Raw genomic sequence first — 24677 nt, forward strand, 5'->3', positions numbered from 1 at the left:
ATAGACTCGGCTTGTACTCGCTAGAATTTAGAAGATTGAGGGGGGATCTTATAGAAACTTACAAAATTCTTAAGTGGTTGGACAGGCTAGATGCAGGAAGATTGTTCCCGATGTTGGGGAAGTCCAGAACAAGGGGTCACAGTTTAAGGATAATGGGGAAGTCATTTAGGACCGAGATGAGAAAAATATTTTTCACACAGAGAGTGGTGAATCTCTGGAATTCTCTGCCATAGAAGGTAGTTGAGGCCAGTTCATTGGCTATATTTAAGAGGGAATTAGATGTGGCCCTTGTGGCTAAGGCGACCAGGGGGTATGGAGAGAAGGCAGGTAGAGGATACTGAGTTAGATGATCAGCCATGATCATATTGAATGGTGGTGCAGGCTCGAAGGGCCGAATGGCCTACTCCAGCACCTAATTTCTATGTTTCTATGGTATGGCTTTGGCAGAAGACGATGAGGAGGAAGACAGTTGACAGACCACCCGTCCCCACCCATCGGCCCCACAACAGCCCCCTCCTTATCGCAATATCTACCCAACAATGTCCCAACCCCAGAACCCTATTGAAACTCCCGAATATACCGACCCGGTGGCGACATGCACCAGAAGTTAGGGAATGCCACCAACCTCTTCCCGTAAAAACATATCAAAAAATCAAAAAGAAGATAGATCATACAAATCTAAGCCCAGGAAACCCCAAATTGTCAGGACATCTGAGGAGTTGGATGATTCAGAATCTTCCTCTGGTTCAAGCGAGGAGTCGGAGCATTCATCTGACCAAAGGGAATTAGATGAAGTAATTGAACCAGTAAGAAGGACGAAGAAGATGTCCCGACAGTTCCCAGGCAGGCATATGCCTAACCTCAATGCCAGGCAAGTAGCATAACACCCCCTCATAGAAGTATACCACCCTTAAAAGCCCAATGAGATGATGGCTATTTTAGCCGACATGAACCCATAGAAAGAAGGAACCGCAGGGATTTGCCGACTTCCTCCGAACCACTATCGCAGTTTCTGCAGCAGACTCAAGAGACCTCTGGTCTGTAATTCACCCTTAGTCCAACTGAGCACGCTAGATTCACAGAACAGTTTGGACACCAGACGCATGCGGCCTTAGAGACACAACACGAGTCCCCGGCCCGCCAAATCGGCATCTTAACGGCCTTGGCTACTGCCTTGCTCATGACTACGGACCTGGAAACTAAACCCAAAAAGAGGGGGGGCTGAAGAATTCCTGGAGCGCTTTGCGAAGTTTATGGGAATCAATGGCGTGACACAGCCGACAATGCAGTGCCAAAGCCATACCAACCATTGAACTGCGCACTTCTTCCCTTCTAGTTTACTCCCTTCTCTCTCCCCCCAATTTTGTGCCAATTTGCTCCAATCCCTCCCTCCATTAGTGGCTAACGCTGCCCGGACCAATAATGTGAATTGGGCGGATAACAGCCGCCCGCAGATGGAACGAGCAGTAAAATATTATTGGAATGAACAAAAACCAGAAGGAGTTGCTGCTGGAATAAAACTGAATATGGGATCTGAGAGAATGAACAAGCTCCCCCCTTAAGGGAACAAGACCTCATAGGATACCAGATGGAACCCGAGTTCTGTGTACCCGGATGGGTCGATGCGAGGGGAAGGGGATAGACTCATGGAAATGGACTACTATAAATATGGGCACCTTTCTATAAAACCAACCTCAGACTCCTGCCAACACGACTGTGTTTCTAATTAAGATTCCTTCACGCCCTGATCTTACGGACCAACCGCTGCTGGACTCTGATCTCACCCTATATGTTGATGGCAGTTCTTCCATTACAGAAGGGGGACATCGTACTTCCGGCTATGCTATCGTTACTCAGGACGGTCATGTCCAGGAAGCAACATCGTTCGAAAAAACCTTCTCTGCACAACGTCAAACTATTTGCCCTCACCAGAGCATGCTCTCTCGGAAAGGAAAAAGAGTGTCCAGATTTACACAGACTCACGATACGCATTCAGCGTTGCCCACGACTTTGGACAATTATGGAAGAATCGCGGCTTCCATACCTCCTCCAGCACAGAGATCTCCCATAAGCAATTAGTTACGAGTCTTCTGTATTCTCGGACTCTTCCCCGAAAATTGGCTATCATGGAATGTGTCGCCCATGTGCATGCGAGTCACTTGTCTTGGGGAACCTGACCTTTGCCTTTACACACATACCATGTCATGATATGATTGGAGGTCCAAGAAATCGCACCAAATTTGCTTCTGCTTGCTACTGCTAATATACTTGTACTATGCCTATTGTAAACCACTTGCTCTGGGGAACACTTGGAACTCCAAGAAGGTGACAGGCCGTGGACCAGAGTAAATCCCTGGGGTGACAAATAAACTTGTTGAAGCAAGAACCTCGACCCACAACAAGTCGCTTACCGCCATAACTGGTCAACGAAGGATGCAATTTAATTGTCTCTCCACTCCGCATTGGACCACTTGGACAATAAAAACACTTACGTCAGGCTGTTGTTTATAGACTACAGCTCGGCATTTAATACCATCATGCCTTCCAAGCTGGTTACCAAGCTCACGGAACTGGGTCTCTGCGCATGCCTCTGCAATTGGATCCTCGACTTCCTAATCCACAGACCACAGTCTGTTCAAATTAGCGGAAACACTTCATCCTCAGTAACAATCAGTACGCGAACACCTCAAGTCTGGCTCAGCCCCTAGCTTTACTCACTCTATACCCATAACTACGTAGCCGGACAGAATTCAAACTCCATCATCAAGTTCGCAGACTACACCACTGTTGTTGGACGAATCACAGATGGGGATGAGTCAGAGTATAGAAGTCAGATCGACCGATTGACCAAATGGCACCAGCACCACAACCTGGCTCTCAAAACCAGTAAGACCAAGGAACTGATTGTGGACTTTGGTAGGGGAAGGATGAGGACCCACAATCCTGTTCACATCAACGGGACGATGGTGGAGAGGGTCAATAACTTCAAATTCCTGGGCGTGCATATTTCCGAACCCAGCACACCGAGGCAATTATAAAGAAGGCAGATCAGCGACTCTACTTCCAGAGAAGATTGTGGAGATTCGGCATGTCGACGAGGATTCTCCTAAACTTCTACAGGTGCACTGTAGAGAGCATTCTGACTGGTTGCATCGTGGTCTGGTTTGGCAACTTGAACGTCCAGGAGTGAAAAAGACTACAAAAAGTTGTGACCACTGCCCTGTCCATCACCGGCTTTGACCTCCCCACCGTCGAAGAGATCTATCATAGTCGCTGCCTCAAAAAGGCAGCCAAAATCATCAAGGACCCACACCATCCTGGCCACACACTCATCGCTCCATTACCATCAGGAAGAAGGTACATGGGCCTGAAAACTGTAACGTCCAGGTTCAGGAAAAAGCTTCTTCCCTACAACCATCAGGCTACTACACACAACAACAAATAAACTCTGAACTGCAAAAGACTATTATTATTGCACCATATTTGTTCATTATTGAACGGTTTCTTTTTGTTCCTCTTCCCCCGTTATATGCAATGTTTACATATACAGTTGTGCTGCAACAAGTAAGAATTTGATTGTCCCATCCAGGACGTATGACAATAAAACACTCTTTACTCTTAATGAATGACAATTTCATTATATTTTTACGGTGGACGATAGATAAATTCTTGATTAGTACGGGTGTCAGGGGTTATGGGGAGAAGGCAGGAGAATGGGGTTAGGAGGGAGAGATAGATCAGCCATGATTGAATGGCAGAGTAGACTTGATGGGCCGAATGACCTAATCACTTATGATCTAGTCTAGGCCTGGTCGTGCCGATGTTAAGGATGTCACAACATTGAAGGAGGTGCATGTGCATTTTTGCCTGATTCTTAAGGGCTGTTTAGGTGCAAGAATGGCAGCAAGGGGGGGGGGGGGGTGAGGACGAGTGCTGCACCTGCTGCAGTTGCAGGGAAAGTGCTGGCATGGGGTGGGGTGGGGTGGGGTGGGGTGAGCGAACCAGGGAGTTACAGAGAGAATGATCACTGCCGAAAGCAGAGGAGAGGGAAAGAGGGAAAGATGTGACTGGAGGATAATGAAAACAAGCACTAATTCTTCCACATGACGATCTTCATGACTTCAGAATATCTCCAAATAATTCCAACCAACTAAGCACTTTTTCAATTCTCCGCACTAAAATCTTGCACCATTCTCCTATTTCAGACTCACTACTGTATTTATTATTACTGTATGTATACTGTATGTTTAAATTAAACTCCAATACTTTTGTTGCATGCATTGCATTGAGCAAATTAAAAACAATTCAAACCAGCCCGGTGACAAAAAAGTGACATTTACACAAAATGGAATATGCATTGTTCCTGAAGATTTTTTTAAATCACTTAAGAGGGTAATAGATGAAAACAACCCCTACCTGTGCTCCCTTCATTACCATCCAAGGAAGGCTTGATGGCTTCTGACGGATTGCTCATTTTAGATTCTATGCAAATCAGAAGAACAGAGAGAATTAAAGACAAAATTCCAATCAGTTATTCACAACAATTTTTCCTCTCCTTTCTCCCCACACTGTGTTTTTTTTTTTAATTGACCTTCACTGGACTTTATCTTGCACTAAACATTATTCACCTCATCCTATATCTGTACACTTTGGACGGCTTGAATGCAATCAAAAATAGTCTTGCCGCTGACTGGATAACACACAACAAAAAAGGTTTTCACTGTACCTTGGTACACGTGGCAATAAACAAAACATATTCATTGGCTTAATTTTTTTCTACATTATATCAATGAATATATGGTTGCTATATACATCAAATGTATATACAGTGCCCTCCATAATGTTTGGGGCAAAGACACAACATTTATTTATTTGCCTCTGTACTCCACAATTTGAGATTTGTAATAGAAAAAAAAAATGTGGTGAAAGTGCACATTGTCAGATTTTCCCATTTCAGGGCACCATAATGTTTAGGACACAGCAATGTCATGTAAATGAAAGTAGCCATGTTTAGTATTTTGTTGCATATCCTTTGCATGCAATGACTGCTTGAAGTCTACAATTCATGGACATCACCAGTTGCTGGGTGTCTTTACTAGGCCTGTATTGCAGCCATCTTTAGCTTATGCTTGTTTTGGGGGCTAGTCCCCTTCAGTTTTCTCTTCAGCATATAAAAGGCATGCTCAATTGGGTTCAGATCAGCTGATTAACTTGGCCACTCAAGAATTGCCCATTTTCCAGCTTTGAAAAATTCCTTTGTTGCTTTAGCAGTATGTTTGGGATCAATGTCTTGCTGTAGAATGAACCGCTGACCAATGAGTTTTGAGGCATTTGTTTGAACTTGAGCAGATAGGATGTGTCTATCAGATTTCATTATGCTTCAGAATCATTATGCTACTGCCATCAGCAGTTATATCATCAATGAAGGCAAGTGAGCCAGTTCCTTCAGCAGCCATACATGCCCAGGACATAACACCCCCATCACCGTGTTTCACTGATGAGGTGATATGCTTTGGATCTTGGGCAGTTCCTTCTCTCCTCCATACTTTGCTCTTGCCATCACTCGGATAATAATAATAATAATAAATTTTATTTATGGGCGCCTTTCAAGAGTCTCAAGGATACAAGTTAATCTTCGTCTCATCTGTCCACAAGACCTTTTTCCAGAACTGTGATCGCTCTTTTAAGTACATCTGTAACTGTAACCCAGCCATCCTATTTTTGCAGATAACCAGTGGTTTGCATCTTGCAGTGTAGCCTCCGTTTTTCATGACGTCTTCTGTGGACAGTGGTCACTGACAAATCCACACCTGACTCCTGAAGAGTGTTTCTGATCTGTCGGACAGGTGTTTGGGGATTTTTTTTTTTTTTTTTTTTAATTATAGAGAGAATTCTTCTGTCATCAGCTCACCAGTGCTCTCTTTCTTCTTAATGATGTTCCAAACAGTTGATTCAGATTCAACTTTAATTGTCATTGTCAGCGTACAGTACAGAGACAACGAAATGCAGTTAGCATCTCCCTGGAAGAGCGACATAGAATATGATTTCAATAAATAAATCTATTTACATGCATACAGTCACAGTGTTTTTCCTGTGGGAGGAGTGTCCAGGGAGGGGGGGGGGTGGTGATTGGCAGTCACTGAGGTACATTGTTGAGTAGTGTGACTGCCGCAGGGAAGAAGCAGTTCCTGGACCTGCTGGTCCGGCAACGGAGAGACCTGTAGCGCCTCCCGGATGGTAGGAGGGTAAACAGTCCATGGTTGGGGTGAGAGCAGTCCTTGGCGATGCTGAGCGCCCTTCGCAGACAACGCTTGCTTTGGACAGACTCAATGGAGGGGAGCGAGGAACCGGTGATGCGTTGGGCAATTTTCACCACCCTCTGCAGTGCTTTCCGGTCGGAGACAGAGCAGTTGCCATACCATACTGTGATACAGTTGGTAAGGATGCTCTCGATGGTGCAGCGGTAGAAGTTCACCAGAATCTGAGGAGACAGATGGACCTTCTTCAGCCTCCTCAGGAAGAAGAGACGCTGGTTTTGGTAAGCCTAGGGTTTGGCTGACGTCCCTAACAGTTTTATTCTTGTTTCGCAGTCTCAAAATGGCTTCTTTAACTTTCATTGGCACAACTTTGGTCCTCATGTTGATAAACAGCAATAAAAGTTTCCAACGGTGATGGAAAGACTGGAGGAAAGACTAGGTGCTGAGAGCTCTCTTATACCTGCATTAAGGAGGCAATTAAACATACCTGAGCAATTACAAACGCCTGTGAAGCCACGTGTCCCAAACATTATGGTGCCCTGAAATGGGGGACTATGTATCAACACAGCTGTAATTTCTACATGATGAAACCAAAATGTATAAAAATACCCCTTAATAAAATCTGACAATGTGCACTTTAACCACATGTGATTTTTTCTATTACAAATCTCAGATTGTGGAGTATAGAGGCAAATAAATAAATGATCGGTCTGTGTCCCAAACATTACAGAGGGCACTGTAGCTTTCCATTTCAATACAGAATTAAAGCAATAGAAACAATATCTTGCTGCAATGGCCGTGAGTACTGTTGAAATAAAAACATTATGTCATAAAAAATGTAAGAACCCTACATAGTTGGTATTTCTGTAATTTGGTTTACAACACAGCTATACATCTACTAGTTTTCACAGAATAGCCCTGAAATTTAGCAGCGTACTTTAGCCCACGCACAGGCATGACTATGAGCTGAATTACCAAGCACTCGATAAAGTACCTTCAGTCTGGCAAGGGAAAACTATTAAAGATACCAAACAGCAAATGAGCAATTCAGGGGGCGAATTCAAATCATATATTTGTGAAATGTATGGTGAGATTTTCAAACCTTTTTTTAAAATGTTTATTTTGGATAGTAAAATCTTCAGTTACAAAGACAATACTGGCAATTCCTTTGGTGCCATTGATCACGAAAGGCATCATGGTCCCATTTCCAGTTACCTCTTCCAGCCTTACAATTTACCATCACATACTTATGCCCTTCAACCTGCCTGTAGAAGGGCAGACCCTCTAGTTCTGAATTCTCCCCATGACAACCACCAGGTGGCGCCAACAATGGCTGCCTCTCCAGCAGACTGTCACGTCCCTTCTGTTTTTATTATTTTAAGTATGTTTTAAATGTGTGTTTCAATGTTTCTAGGTTAGTTTTTGTGGGGGGGTCTCAGTGTCTCATCACTCCCCCCCCCCCACCCCCACAGTCTTTTAACATCGTGAAGCTTTGACCCTTTGACCAAGCTCCGAGTATGATCTTGTGAGATTTGGCACCAATGAAGCCCAGTGGTGTTTGTATACAGACGCTTTTAATGGTTAACTCATGACTCCTCCTTGGGGAAATTAGATTTTGCAGGGAAATTCTTAGCCCCAGAAAAAGAGGCAAATAAAATTTCAACCCAGGTTCATAAGACATAGGAGCAGAATTAGACCAATTCGGTCCATCCAGTCTGCTCCACTGTTCAATCATGGCAGATCTATCTTTCCCCACTCAACCCCATTCTCCTGATTTCTCCCCATAATCTTGTTGGGCTTGCTTAGTGCCCTTTGTCTATTCTGATCAGTATGATTAATTACAGTTTAGTTAAAATGTGCAGATGCTCCAAATAGTGTAATCGACAGCTAAGAGCAGTTTTCCCCCCCCAATCTCAAGGTTGAGTGACTAGGAGATTATGCCATTTGATGCACAAGATCCCAAAGATGATGAGACCTTATCAGAATTCTGCAGCAACTCGTTGTGCAGCACGGTGGCGTAGGGGAGGAGTTGTTGCCTTACAGCCCTTGCAGTGCCGGAAACCCGGGTTCCATCCTGAGTACAGATAATGTCAGTACAGAGTTTGTACATTTTCCCTGTGACCGTGTGGGTTTTCTCCGGGATCGTCGGTTCCCTCCCACACTCCAAAAAACGTACAGGTATGTAGGTAAATTGGCCTGGTAAATGTTTTAAAAAAAAAAATTGTCCCTGGTGTGTGTAGGATAGTGTTAATGTGCGGGGATCGCTGGTCGGCTCAGACCCTGTGGGCCAAAGGGCCTGTTTCAACACTGTATCTCTAAACTATACTACTCAAAACTGAAAATAGTTATAAAGATATTATTAAACTAGCTTGAATATAATACTGACTTCAAAAAAATCCCTAAACCCTTTACTGTCACTTACATAAATTAGCAAAGATGTTAATATGTGGGTAAAGATAGAGCCTGAAAGAAATTGCATACAGATACACAAACCAATGACAATGACACGGAATCCACAGAAAAATTGTTTTAATGGACCAGAATGCTATGGATACAAATAAGAAAAAAAGTATATGTTGATGTATGTGATGAAGGGCGTGAATCATGTACCAGAGAATATGCAATAAGTTTGTGCAAATGCAGAATGCAAAATGTTTTTGATAAAGATAAATGGACATGTTTTAGTCCAAACTCCTGTTTTGAACCTGTGGCATAAAAAATAAAAATACTGTCTTGACATCTGCAGGCAGCTCATTGTGCTGTGGCCTCTGATACTTCACACAAAGACGTAGAAACATAGAAAATAGTTGCAGGAGGAGGCCATTCGGCCCTTCGAGCCAGCACCGCCATTCATTGTGATAGTGACTGATCGTCTCCAATCAATAACCCGTGCCTGCCTTCTCCCCATATCCCTTGATTCCACTAGCCCCTAGAGCTCGGTGATTTGGCCTCCGCTGCCCTCTGTGGCAGGGAATGTGTCAAAGACTACAGTTCTGCAAAATTTACTGTTGGTAAGAAAGTTAAATATGCAAAGACAACATGTAATTAGAAAAACAAGCTGTCTGTTAACCTTTATTTGAAGGGGGTGGCTATACAAGAGTGGATATCTTGCTTGAACTATATCGGACCAATGTGAGACACATCTAAATTGATGTGTGTAGTGCAGGTCTCCCCGCCCAAGATAGAGGGAATCCAGCATCAGGCCAATTTTAGGGTCGGTTGAACAAGGAGAAATTAAGCAGACTGGACCAATGCGTACTGTGTAGACTTTAGTAGAATGAAAGATAATCTCGTTGCAAAGTTCTTAAGGGGCTTGGCAGACTAGATTTGGAGTTTATGTTTTCTACCGTTTGGCTATCTCTATCCAGACGTCAAAATCTGAAAACAAGGACCATCCATCCATTCAGCAGAGACAAGAAGACATTTCTTCTCACAAGGAGTAATGAATCTTGCTGTCCGAGAGGTCAAAGATGTTCAGCTGCTAAATATAATTCCCTTAATTTTCAAATTTATGATTTCAGGTCCATGGGTTAGCGTAGGAAAGTGACGCTGGGGTTAAAAACAAAAATTAGCTGAGATATTGTTGAATAAAGGAGCAGGGATGCAAGAAGGGGAAGGGGAAAGCTACCCACTATCTTCATTTTTTTTAACACGTTCTTATCTCTCAGCAAATGCCTAGAGTCACACATATCTTTTACAAGTGTACGGGTCCAAACATTCTGCCGGCCTCACCCTAATGAGGAGCAGCCTGCAGGTAGTGATTGTCCCTGTCAATGAGAAGTAAAACACTGCCACCTGGCCACCCTCATGAACTTCTGAAAGCCTTTCTCACCCGTTCTGAATATCTCTGATGATCAATATGTTAAATGATAACGTTTTTTTTTTTAAATGAAAAAAATGAAAAATCACATTCAACTCGAAAATGGTAATACCAATTTAAATAAAGCAAAAAACAAACCACTTACCTTTGTAGTGAAAAATCAGCAGCCCCCATTCAATGTTGCCCATTTGAGTGATTGAGGCAAGCTAGCCACAACTGAAGAGGCCAAAAATCTAGTTTACCCAGCAAAATCTAGTTTACCCTCAACCCAATGCCTAATGGAATGCCACAGTGCTCAGGGATGGGACATTGAAGCATATGCACCTGCACCTGACCTCCATTTCTACAAAGCTACCTCCTACCCATTAACACAATCTGATCCATTGCTATGATGCAAATAGTTTCCACTGAAATCTAATGATAATAAATTCACATTGAGGAGGGCAATGAAAACACTTTGGTGTAAAAACAGCCAAATATACACAGCAAAATAAGATTTTCTATCAATGCCATGATTAGAGAGTCTTAACGGACGTTTTTAAGATTCAGATTCACTCCAAACCACTGTTTTTTGCTCATGGGTCAAGCAAAAGATAGATCCTTGTTATCTTCAATCTCAAACAAAATATGCAAAATATAATTAGGGAATTAACAAGCTCAACAATTGATTAACAATTTCCCAAGAGTAATTGTTTAAGGAATTAAGTAATGAAAAATGGTCACCGATATATGAATAATTCTTCCTAGTATACACTGAATGAGGTTTTTAATCACTAGTATGCAAATATTCATGTGTGATTTCCATATTTTGATTAACCAATTAACCACCATACAATAAATTTATCACCCTCCACTGGCAACTGCAGTTTGCACATTGTAATGGTTAAACGGTAGAAAGAGAAAGGAAAGAGAATCAGGTGGCTTTCTAGTCTTTGCCATGACTTCAGTAATGTTGGCAACAAGAAACATTACAGGACTTGACTGATTTTCAATGTCACAGAAACAGAGCCATTACAATTCTCTAATTTTGTAACTAAATGGAAATAAAGATTGCAGCCACCAATATCCATAATTAAATTTATTCAGCATAGGCTTTGTTAATGTCTCGTACAAATCTCTGTTCTACTAACCAGCTGGCAACAACTCTAATGGCCGAGCAAAACTAATTTTGCGTACAATTAAGTTTACTGTTCAGTTTGGACATCTTTATAAATATTTATCAGCATATTTGCATATTAATTGCCAAGTCCAAAAACTGTTCTACGTGACAGTGGAATTCATTTATGTGTGACAAGAGCAACATTGTATTTGATTCCCATCCCCAATTAAGATTCTTTTTAAAAAATGCTTCTAGAAACATTGTTCCTGCACAGTATTAGGCTTACATCCCAAATGAACAATGAGGAAAACATTGTTAATTCTACAAATGCATCTTGTAAAATAAATATTTCCCAACACCTTGAAAGCTCGCAAGATTCTCACGCTATGAAGCATTTTATAATAAAATAGCAAGATTATGTTCAACAATATACTGAGAAAATGTGTGTGTGGTATCCATCAGCTAAGAAAATGTAATGATAGCAGCACCCAGACAATTGAGCACATATGGCTATCTGAACCAGGTTTCTCAAACTGGATCTGCGGCTCATTCCTTGATATTATGATATTATTCGAAGGGACCTGAAACACAATGTGTTGCATTCATTGAGTGACTCTGTATGGGATCTGGTGTCAAAGGTTTTTCTCTCTTACGTCTTGCTCCCTTAAGGCCTTTTTGAGGCGCTGAAAACTGAGACCTCCACGTTCAGGAACAACTTTTTTCCAACAACCATTAGGCTAATGAACACCACAATCACCAACTAAACTCCAAAATTTATTATTTGCACTAGGGACCACTCACTGGCTTTTGTTTTGCACTCATATTTTTTGCTGGTTTAATGAATTTTTTTTAATGTTTTTGTGTTACCTATGAGAAGTGTGTTTACTGACCTGTTATACTACTGCAAGTAAGAATGTTATTGCTCTGTTTTTGGTACATATGACAATTAAGCACTCCAGACTCTTGAAATATTAAACCTTAAGTACGAATGTCAAAGCCACAAAATGCCAGTCCAGGTTAGATCACATTAAGGCCTAGAAACTCTCACAATCTTCAGTCAAAAATATCTCACTATTCCTGCCTGCTGCTCTCTTCTTAAATTAACTGGATATACTGTTGTCATACAAGATCTTCTTTCCAACACAGTCCAAATTCCTCCACTCAGCATTTCGCCCCTCAGACAATCAAAATGTAGTTGAGTCTCAATTATTTTGGGCAGCAGAAGATTTCCTTAACGTGAAAAACAAAAATCGGAGACAATGGCAGCAGCCCAGAAACCATGGCAACAGTATTCTTTGCCTCAGTGTGTCCAATACCACCAACATTAATATTTGTTGCAACAAACAAGTCTACTGACCACACATCTGCACAAGTCCAAATATCACATCCACCATCTCGACTTTAACCCTTAGCTTCCCTCCATAACCTCAAAAAGCCACTTGCACCAGGCTTATAAATAGGTTCAGGAACCAATGGTGGTGGCTGCCCTCCCCACCTAGGCTTACTTGCAATATAACTTCTCGAGACACCCAACAATATCAAAGGTCTCAGGAGTACATTCATACCTGCTTATCACATTACTTGTTCACCACCCTGTACAAAGGGAATTTCCATTGAATGGAAATGGAAAGATCAAAAGGTATTCTCTTGTGTTCCTTACACAAACTCTATTCCCCACATTACCATTCTTTTCTCGGCAAAGCTGCCCGTGTCTGAGTAATACTGTTTTACAACTGGAGCTTCCAATGCTTTCTCCATTGTCAAGGCTCAACTGAAACCTCCACAATTTTGTGCATTTCCTTGTCTCGGCCTACTTGCGGTTGAAGCCTTTACCCACCTTGAATTAACTGCTCCAAAGTTCTAAAATAAAAACTTATATCTGCAAGTGTGTCTCGATCTGAAACGTCACCTATTCCTTCTCTCCATCGATGCTGCCTCACCCGCTGAGTTTCTCCAGCATTTTTTGTCTACTTTCGATTTTTCCAGCATCTGCAGTTCCTTCTTAAACAAAGTCTCAATCTAATTGGTTTCCACAACAGACGGATTACATTGTCAGCACCAAATGCAATATATAAAATTCTGTGGCAGTAAATCACTACATCACCTGGTATGTAAATTTGCAGCCTTGAATGATTAAAAGGGAGGAGGTTTAAATGCAGTGGTTTAATTTCCCGCAGTTGCAAGGGCTGGTGATAAGAGGAGATGTGGATATTGATGGAAAGAGAAGACCCAACCAAGCACCTGAGGGAGAATGTTTAAGAAGGAACTGCAGATGCTGGAAAATCGAAGGGAGACAAAAATGCTGGAGAAACTCAGCGAGTGACGCACCATCTATGGAGCGTAGGAAATAGGCAATGTTTCAGGTCAAGACCCTTCTTCGGAGTCTGAAGGGTCTCGACCAGAAACGTTGCGTATTTCCTTCGCTCCATAGATGCTGCCTCACCCGCTGAGTTTCTCCAGCATTTTTGTCTACCTGAGAGGGAATGGTTCCTTCAGAAGAGTGGAGACCATTTATCTGCCATCATATTGGAAATGATGAACTGAAGGAAAGTGTGGAAATTGGTGTGATGGAAGAAAAGTACAGGCAACTACAGGAGATGTAGTCACTACCTGTAAACCTCCTCCCTTTTAATCATCCAAAGCGGCAAATTTACCTTCCAGTGATGCAGTGATTTATTTCCACTTGGAATAGGTGCAGGGGAAATCCTATTCTTGTTCTGTTGGACAGAGCGGGTGAAGAAGTGGCACTAACAGAGCAGAGAATCTAATCAACGATGTGGAGGGAATGCCACAGCTACGGTAGAACATAGGAGAAGCACTGGTGTGGCAGAGCAGGTGAGATAAGAGAGAAAAAGTTACGGCTTCGACTGGTGGAAGTGAATTACAATAATTCCTCAACTCTTTCGCCATTATCGTTCACTTAATTAGTATTTCGGCCATAAGCTTACATACTCAATTTACATTACCAATGGCTGGTATAAGTTTAATGATAATCAGCATTCATGATAGAGAGCTTTTTGTATACATGCCGCGCAAATGTTTGCAATCGTCCCAATATGTTTTTTTTCTTCTTCCATGACAACATTACGCAATGAGAGGAATCCAATTCTCACGTTTGTTATTTTGGCAGTCAATTAATGTGTCTATTATATAGTCAATTTGAGATGAATGCAGAAAATATTTTCACAAAATGTTGATCCTTTTATGTTAATAAAAGTTAAAATGTTAGATTAAAAAGTGAAAGTTGCAATTATTTTATACCTAAATTAATTGGCTGCAAACAATTAGTGAGATATCTTCAAAAATTAGTGGTTTAGAGTTGTTTTGTTACATGTTCTAGGATGTGTTTTCAAACAGCATGGAAAATAATGGGCATATTTAGCACTTCTGACACCCTAATGGGAGAGGAACACATCCATTGCAGTGGAGCAGCGCTAATTTGTACTAATCACATGTACTAAACAGCTATGAACACAGCACTCGTTAATAAGTACTTGGCAAGCAAAAAAAGTGTATTTTTCCAAACAAGTTGTGCTTTAATCAAAACAGGTGCAGCCCCATTTAACAATCTATACAAAGCCACCATGTTGCCATAATTAAACAGGCAGATGTCTTTGCTAAGGAGGTCAAAGTCACGATAAAATTTGCTACAGAACATGACCACAAAGCAAGCAACAACAATCACGGCATCTTATTAACAGTAGAAACTAACCAAAAAATCCCCTTCTGCCCCAACAGACTTTGTGGATATTGTTCATACGGCTCAGTTCTTTAGTTTCCTGTAGCACAAAAAGCAATCAGAAATGATGGCTGGTTAACATTTATCAAGAATAAAAATAACTGTTTTGTCTTAATTATAAAATAGCTATGCAATTATTCATTCTGGCAAATTACACTGTTACCAGATTGCATAACATCTGATTGCTCATTAGTGGTTACAGGTGAAAATCATTCAGCAGCAAAATCTCAGATTAGACAGTTTAAACGGCGAGTATATTATACTAGAGGATCAGTCAAGTTGGGGAGGAGAGAATCACAACTTCAGGTTATTTATGTCCCAGGATGAAAATCAAAAAGAGCAGATGCAAATGCCATCATGCCTTTTTAGTACACCCGAAAATTAATTGCAACCAACATAATGCACGTTTCTGAATTATATTTATACACACTGCTCAAAATATACTGCTAGAGATTATAATCAGTAAACAAATGGAGGAAGTGAAGATTTACATGATGCATCTTGCTCATTTTATATTGTGCTACCCAACTGCAGCCATTAATAACAATTTCTGTATAAATTTGTAGTATGTAATGTCCTTCCTTAGGTGCTTTCAACCTGAAACCAATTTCTTACAGCAAACTGCAAATGCAGGAGGCATCAGATGCATTGAGAAACTAGATTTAAAAAGATTTGACTGCTAAGCAATAAAGACTAACGTGAAGAATTCATACAAACTAGGTAGACACAAAATGCTGGAGTAACTCAGCGGGACAGGCAGCATCTCTGGAGAGGAGGAATGGGTGACATTTTGGGTCGAGACCCTTCTTCAGACCTTACAAATAATATATATCCCCTTTAAACCCAAAATGCATAGACAAAGCAGCCCAGTAGCTATGTCAAAAATAATATTTTATCCACTTAAAATGTTCTTAATGTCACCAAAATCAAGAAATCCAAGGGTGAACATTTTCAACATTCAGAAAAGGAAAATCAATGCAATGATAAGTAAAGGAAAAGTAGAATATGAGGGAGGGCTAGCAAGGAATACAAGTTTCAATAGATTTATAAAACAAAGGAAAATATTAGCAAAAGTTAACATGGGTCCCTTACAATCAGAAATTAGAGAAATTACATTGGAGTAAATAGGGAAATTAAACAAACATGTTTCAACAACATTCTCACAACAAGGCATGGAAAACCTTCTGACAATGGGGAAAAAAGTGAGCAAATGTTGGTCAGAAAGGAAACAGCATTCGTCGGGAGGGGAGGGGAGGGAATGCAATGGTACTGGAGAAATTGACAAGCCCAAAGACCAATTAATCCCCAAATTTAGAAGTTGGCTTTGAGATTGTGACTGGTTGTCACCTTCACAATTCAAGGACAGCTCCTCACTGGAAGTGAACAACTTTAACTAAGCATACAAGGCAGAAAGAAAATAGTTGGCCTGGTGCAAGTAACAGGGAGCGTGCTGCAACTCATTACTCAAAGTCAATAACATCATCCTTGGAAAATCATAGGCTTGGGCATGGATTTATAAAGGGAAAATCACATCTGACAAGTCTGTTGGAATTCATAGGTTCTATCTGGCAGAATGGGGGCGCACCAGTCATCTGGGCTGTCATGTTGTTATGGTACCACACAAAAACCCCCCATTAAAATCACAATGAACAAAATATTAACAGAGACAGTGGGTGGGTGGGTAGCCGATTGGTATAGATTGAGGATTGCTTAATGGACAGAAGGCATTGGATTCAGACAGCTCGTGCTCAGGTTTAGATGTGATAATGGGACGCCACAGATCTTGGTGCTGGAGTTGCCGCTTTTCACAATCTCCACCCTAAATGGGCTGGTGGAATCATGAATAATTGTATCCAAATTAGTCAAACTTTTTTTTCTGGATTAGAGGGGTTGTAGCAAACAAAACCCAGATTGATTCTTGGCATGGCGGGCTTGTCATATTTATTACATATCATATGTAGCTAACATAAATCTAAATTCATCATCATGGACAATTTAGTCTATCAAACACACTCAAACATTGAGGATTGTGGGCGAGCCAACTTATTCTTGAACAACAATTAATCCCATTACCTACAGCATCAAAAACAGTTTCCGTGTATTTTCCACAAAACTAAATAGATCCTAATTCATTAGCCATGTTAAAAGGTTTCAATCGAGTACTGATTTTCCAATTTATAATTCACGTGAAATATTACACTCATATATATATATACATAGTTAAACGCAACAACGGTTCTGAAATGAACAAATAACTCACATTGTACGGTAAGATCAAGAGGGAAAAAACACAAACTTCATAAAGTTTATTGGTGTGTTAGTGGGAGATAATTGGATGCCACAGTGGACTTTAACTATAAAAGGTTTACTTGCAGGAAATAAAATAATTTACACATTCCTATCTCCATTATTTGAAGTACATACAGTGTAACATTGTACATTGATCAAATACATCTTGCAAAAAGAGAGGTGTATTTGAAATTTTTAGAAGGAACTGCAGTTGCTGGAAAATCAAAGCTAAACAAAAATGCTGGAGAAACTCAGCGGGTGAGGCAGCATCTATGGAGCGAAGGAAATAGGCATACATGTTTATTGAATTACTGTTTCTTTCCTACACATTTTTTGAATGGCAGACTATTTTGTATTTCACTGAAAAATTAGTTACACATTTTGAAAATAATAAAGTTTGCAAGATTGAAAAGAGCTTTTTTTTAAAAAAGTGCATAAAATGTTGCAGTTACTATTTCCCAGGGCAGTTTTTTGGACATATAATTACATAATGAAGATAGATTCCACTAACTTTAAAACAAAATGCAGCATGTGATCTTGATTGCTTTTCTCTCAAACTGCTGAGAAGCACATTTTAAACATGGGAAACTTTATCAAATCTGCATTCTCAACTGACACCATAGCCTTTTCTGTGGCAGTGAGCTAGCTCTGGTCACCCAATATATTTTAACTAAGGAAGATAATACTTGGATTCCCAGTCTAGTACATGCAACACCAATGTCATGATAGTGTTTTCTTGGTGGCAGGTGGGGTGCTGATTTGGAAGTGTTATTGAAGAATTAATTTCACAAACTTTTGTATCTCCAATTCTGCTATTTCGGACTCATCTCAACACTTACTAAAAAAAGGTTTTGTATTAAAACAAATGTTAGAAGGTAATCAACATTTTAACTCAAACCTTTTACATGGTTTTAATTGCCAGCATCAGTAACTGATTCCTTCAACATTTTAGTCAATATTTGATTTAATATTAGGCATTAAGCAATTGAGTAATAAAAAAAAACCTTAATAGCAGATGTCATCCATTGAGTTTTGCAGAGAATATACCTTGCTTTATCTTTATAATTATATAGCTTAGAAATCCAGGTGCTTTTACGCTGCCTCAATAAAATAAGATTCCTACTGCTGCTCTCATAGAATTTTCTACGACAGAAAATAGTGGTAAATTGTGTTTCCACTTTAAGAATATTATAAGGTAGACACTTGACAACAGCAACAAAGGTCACACAATTCCCCTCATTCTACCTCATAAAAAAATCAGCAGATTAGCTCCTGAAACCATAGCAACCCTTTTCAGCCTTTAGATCAGGGGTCGGCAACCTATGGCGCCCGGGCCGAATGCGGCCCGTAACTCGAAATCATCCGGCCTGCAGGCATTTTTTTTCCCCCATAGTTATCCGGCCCGTGGTCATATTTTCCCCCCACACCTAGTTGGATTGGTGGGCGCTGTTCCACTGATCTAAAAGTGTAGTTGCATTTGCAGCGGCTGCAGTGCCTGGTGCTCAGCGCGCCCGGAACCATTCCGGCCAGCAGGAGTATTTTTTCACCTAGTTGGATTGGTGGGTGTTGTTCCACTATTTTTGATACAATCCTATTTGCCGATACAAAAAAAAAAATAAAAAAATCGGGACTTATGTAATCACATGAACAGGGCAAAAGGCGGACCTAGAACAAGCGCAGACAGTGAGCATGACAAAACTACGCTTCGATCATCCTGACGAGAGGGCCTGAACATCGGACCGTTGTCACAGTGAAGAATGTTGATTCCACTTCAGTGGACGTTAATCTTAAATTGTGTAAATGGTTGTGTTAAATTGTCTTTGCAATGTTGATTCCACTGTAGTGGATGCTTATGTTAAATTGTGTTAATGGCTGTGTTAAATTAAATCGTTGTTTTTGCACTTAGTGTGGCTGTAAGGTACGTGTTTCCCGGCGTTGAAGACACTATTTTTTACCCTAAGGCCCGGAAATGTATCTGCGTCTTGGAGGCCGAAGATTAGATTGTTAGCCAAGAAAGATAGTCCAGTGTCAACCTTGCAGAGACTTTGCTGATGGCTGAATTCTACCAGGACTCAGGTCCGGTCCCCAGGGCGGGATGACAACAGCTTTCCTCCGGGGCAGCAGCGACAGTGGCCGTCCACTGGAGTGGAGTTGGCCGAGCAATGCCACTCTCGTAGCGACGACTCCGCAGAACCTGCCACACCTTCAACCCTGGAATTGTGTGAAGTGGGAAGCGGCTGTAAAAGGACAGTGCCGCTGGGGGAGGGGGTAGTTCCTTTCCACAGCGTGTGGGGAGTTTGGCCAGGTCAGCACGGCCTGGGCTGCACAAAGCAGCAAATTTGGCTGGGTCGCCAGGGGTAAAGTTGCGGGGAGGGCAGGAGCGTTGAGAAGGCGGGGGTCGAAGGAACCAGCCACGGTGTCCTTCAGCACAGGGGCAACTGGTGGAGGTGGTGGTTGGCGGGCAGCTACTGGGCGGAAGGCTGCCTGCTCCGTCCCGGGCTCTATCTCCCTCTCCCCGAGTCAGAAAGTCCCCGTTCCACAGACCTGAACCGCACAGCGCATTGTATAAATAAATCTATCAAAGTTTATTTGAAGAGGCCCTCCAACCGCACACAGACATGGGACCCGGCCCCTATGCACAACAAGGTTGCCGACCCCTGCTTTAGATACATCTCTCTTAATTGCTGATAAATCAAGTTTTGATGCAGAGGACTGGACATGTGGAAAAGATCATCTTTGGTGCCATTGTGTAACCAAATTTAATTTTTCTCAGTACAATTCTCAGTACAAACAACTTAGAAAAATGAATTGTATGCAACCCAAGGTTCATTGGTTTATTATGTGTTCAATATAATAGTTTTAGTTCGTCATTACATTTTAATAAATCCAAGTTTTGAAAGACATTTTGTCTCACGTGCTAGATTATACAGTAAAAAAGATTCAACACAGAATGTTTGAAAATGTAAATGATTATACAGGTTTTACTGATTTGACCTGCAAGTTTGTCTTAACAGTAATTTTTGGGTGTACAAAAAGGCCATGATGTCATGACGACGATACGTTTTACTGATTTGCTACCCTTTGCTTTGCTGGTTTCAGAATCCAAATCAAATTCATCAAGTGGTAACTGAATGTGGGTTATGCTGCTACACTGATTAAACGTTACTGGATGTAGGTGTTTTAGCATCTTCATAATGGAAGTGTCTGCAAACACACAGCCATTAAATAATTGAGACAAACCTTTTCAACTGAAAGCATATAATAGAATCATAGTAATTTACACTAGTAAACCAGGTTACATGGCCGTTCATGTTAATGCTGGCCAATGAAAATCTATTTATACTAATCCTACATTTTGGATCTTAGCCCAGAATGCTATAGAATATCAAGTACTCATGCAGAAACATTTTTTTTTAATGTAATAATGGTTTCTCCCATAATAAATCTTTCATGCAATGAGTTCCAAACCCCTAGTAGTCTTGGGATGATATCTCCCCCCAACTTCCCTGTAATCCTTTCCAACCTTAAATCTTACCTTAAATTTAAGCACCATAATTAGAAAGTTTTACAAAGAGGGATTTTTATAATGTCTTGACCTCAAATAAATTAATACACCTTGATAAAATCTTCACTCAGCTTCCTGAATTCCTGTAGCAGATATCCACACCCAGGCTATCCTCGGAGGTGGAATCCACTAGCCCTAACTCTATATTAATTACTGCAGGGTCTCTATTGCAGCTTTCCTATAACATGATCAACACTGTGTTAAGTAATCCAACCACTGGTGGACTAACTGGCAAATTGTATATCATTTCAATTCTTACTCTAAAGCAAGAGGATGGATGCATTTTAGTTGAGATTTTTGTTGTTGTTGATCTTTATCATTACTGGAAGTTGTGCTGCATGCATGCATACAAGCTTACTCCACATGGACACTGGAATAAAAGGAAAAGCAAGCCATTCAACACATCGCGTCTGCTCCACCATTCAATATTATGGCTGACCTTTTACCTCAATGCAATTTTCTCCCTAACCCCGCATCCCTCAATTCATTTAATATTCATAAATTAAACTATAATCTACTCTAGGAATAGATTCAGCACCTGAGCCAACACATATCTCTTAGGTAGAGAATTCCAGAATTCATATACCCAAGTAGAAGTGTATTTTCATCTCAGTCCTGAAAGGCCAACCTGTTTTGTAGAGAATTCTAGACTTCCTAGCTAAGGGAAACATTACCCTTGCATCTATCTGGTCAAGACCCATATGAATATTGCACGTTTCAATGAGATTCTATATGAATCTAATATATAGAAACTCTTAAATGTAATGAACCCCGCTCTCCTGTAGATATGCACAAATCCTAATATTCTCCGTTAAATGTGGAAGTCAGAGGGTTGGAATCAACAAAATTGATTTGTATAGTTCTAACTAGCCACCCACATTCATACACATCTTGTTAAAATTCAGATGGAGAAAAAAAATCTTCCACCACGGGGGAAATGGTACCAATGTTACAGTTGTACAAGATATTGATGAGGCTACACTTGGAGTATTGTGTTCGGTTTTAGTCACCCTGCTATAGGAAAGATGCCATTAAGCTAGAAAGAGTGCAGAAAGATGCACAAGAATGTTGCCTCGACTCGAGGGCCTGAGCTAGAGGGACAGGTTGAGCAAGCTAGGACTTTATTCCTTGGAGACTTCTCATGATTTTATAATCCTCTTATAGAGGTGTATAAAGCCACGAGGCGGATAGATTAGGTGAATGCACAGAGTATTTTTCCTAGGGTAGGGGAAACAAGATCTAGACGGCATAGGTTAAATGTGAGAGGGGAAGTTTAACGTGAACCCGAGGGACAACTTTTTCCACACAGATGGTGGTGGGTATGTGAAATGTGCTGCCAAAGGAAGTGGTAGAGGAGGTACAATAACACATTTAGAAGGTGTTTAAATATGTACATGGATAGAAAATGTTTAGAGGGATATGGACCGAACATAGGCAATGGGACTTGATTCAATGATCATCATAATCAGCATGACAATAGACAATAGGTGCAGGAGTAGGCCATTCGAGCCAGCACTTTCATTCAATGTGATCATGTGTCTGATCATCCCCAATCAGTACCCCGTTCCTCCCTTATCCCCATATCCCCTGACTTTGCTATCTTTAAGAGGCCTATCTAGCTCTCTTTTGAAAGTATCCAGAGAACCGGCATCCACCGCCCTCTGAGGCAGAGAATTCCACAGACTCACAACTCTGTATGAAACATGTTTCCTCATCTCTGTTCTAAATGGCTTGCCCCTTATTCTTAAACTTTGGCCCCTGGTTCTTGACTTCCCCCAACAACGGGAACATGTTTCCTGCCTCTAGCGTGTCCAAACCATTAATCATCTTATACGTTTCATTAATATTCCCTCTCATCCTTCTAAACTCCAGAGTAGACAAGTCCAGCCGCTCCATTCTCTCAGCATATGACAGTCCCGCCTTCCCGGGAATTAACTTTGTAAACCTATGCTGCACTCCCTCAATAGCAAAAATGTTCTTCCTCAAATTAGGGGACCAAAACTGCACACAATACTCCAGATGTGGTCTCACTAGGGCCCTGTACAACTGCAGAAGGACCTTTTTGCTCCTATACTCAACTCCTCTTGTTATGAAGGCCACCATGCCATTCACTTTCTTCATTGCCTGCTGTACCTGCATGCTTACTTTCATTGACTGATGAACAAGGACCCCCAGATCCCATTGTACTTCCCCTTTTCCCAACTTGACACCATTTAGATAATAATTTGCCTTCCTGTTTTTGCTATCAAAGTGGATAAAACCTCACATTTATCCACATCAAACTGCATCTGCCCACTCACTCAACCTGTCCAAGTCACCCTGCATTCTCATAGCAAACGCCTCACAGTTCACACTGCCACCCAGCTTTGTGTCATCTGCAAATTTGCTAATGTTTCTTTGAATCCCTTCATCTAAATCGTTGATGTATACTATAAATAGCTGCAGTCCCAGCACCGAGCCTTGGGGTACCACACTAGTCACTGCATGGCATTCTGAAAGGGACCCGTTAATCCCTACTTCCTGTCTGCCAACCAATTTTCTATCCATGTCAGCACTCTACCCCCAATACCATGTGCCCTAATTTTGCCCACTAATCTCCTATGTGGGACCTTAACAAATGTTTTCTGAAAGTCCAGGTACATTACATCCACTGGCTCTCGCTTGTCCATTTTCCTAGTTACATCTTCAAAAAATGGCAGAAGATTAGTCAAGCATGATATCCCCTTCGTAAATCCTTGCTGACTCGGACTGATCCTGTTACTGCTATCCAAATGTGCCGCTATTTCATCTTTTATAACTGACTCCAGCATCTTCCCCACCACCGATGTCAGGCTAACTGGTCTGTAATTCCCTGTTTTCTCTCTCCCACCTTTCTTAAAAAGTGGGATAACATTAGCTACCCTCCAATCCACAGGAACTGATCCTGAATCTATAGAACATTGAAAAATGATCACCAATGCATCCCCGATTTCTAGAGCCACTTCCTTAAGTACCCTGGGATGCAGGCCATCAGGCCCTGGGATTTATCAGCCTTCAGTCTCATCAGTCTAATCAACACCATTTCCTGTGGATTTCCTTCAGTTCCTCCGTCACCCCAGATCCTCTGGCCACTAGTACATCAGGAAGATTGTTTGTGTCCTCCTTAGTGAAGACGGATCCAAAGTATCTGTTCAACTCATCTGCCATTTCCTTGTTCCCCATAATAAATTCACCTTTTTCAGTCTTCAAGGGTCCAACTTTGGTCTTAACTAATTTTTTCCTCTTCACATACCTAAAGAAACTTCTACTATCCTCCTTCATATTCTTGGCTAGCTTCGTACCTCATCTTTTCTCCCCGTATTGCCTTTTTAGTTATCTTCTGTTGCTCTTTAAACATTACCCAATCCTCTTGCTTCCCGCTCATCTTTGCCACATTGTATTTCTCTTTTATTTTTATACTGTCCCTGACTTCCCTTGTCAGCCACGGTCGCCCCTTACTCCCCTTGGAATCTTTCTTCCTCTTTGGAATGAACTGATCCTGCGCCTTCTGTATTATTCCTAGAAATAGCATGGGCCGAGGGTTGTTTTTATATGCAGCCAGATGTTGTGTGTTCTGGGAGGCACTTTACATTCGAAAAGGCAATAATGCTAACAAGGGCTGGAGACAAATAAATAACTGGACTTATTACAATTTTATTTCACTGGTAAATAAAAAAAACACAGCCCCAATAAATTTTGAATGGTTTGTTACAAAATGTGGTTGACTTCCTAAGCACTAATCAATACAATTCCTTTGCTCAATCGCCCTTATTATTATACGCCAATTTGTCAATTTTAATTCCCGAATGACAAGAAAATTATCCAAGCTGATCAAGTACACAAACGTTTTTTTTCCTGTTCAGTTAAGTTTAGAGGTACAGCGAGTCTAC

General features: G+C 41.2%; 1 protein-coding gene across 4 annotated transcripts in view; it reads right to left on the reverse strand.

The window, feature by feature from the left end:
- Positions 1–24677, reverse strand: part of pou2f1b (POU class 2 homeobox 1b) — a 121907-nt gene that overhangs the window by 77015 nt on the left and 20215 nt on the right. For 3 of the 4 annotated variants that reach the window (XM_055644314.1, XM_055644313.1, XM_055644316.1), the window contains exons 2-3: positions 14889–14955; positions 4417–4482 (exon numbers count right to left, since the gene is read on the reverse strand). In XM_055644314.1, the coding sequence (XP_055500289.1) occupies positions 4417–4482; positions 14889–14955 (133 nt within the window). The remainder of the gene's footprint in view (positions 1–4416; positions 4483–14888; positions 14956–24677) is intronic. The other variant, XM_055644315.1, reaches the window with a different exon arrangement.

Source organism: Leucoraja erinacea, chromosome 13, assembly GCF_028641065.1.
Source record: "Leucoraja erinacea ecotype New England chromosome 13, Leri_hhj_1, whole genome shotgun sequence".
Classification (NCBI taxonomy): domain Eukaryota; kingdom Metazoa; phylum Chordata; class Chondrichthyes; order Rajiformes; family Rajidae; genus Leucoraja; species Leucoraja erinaceus.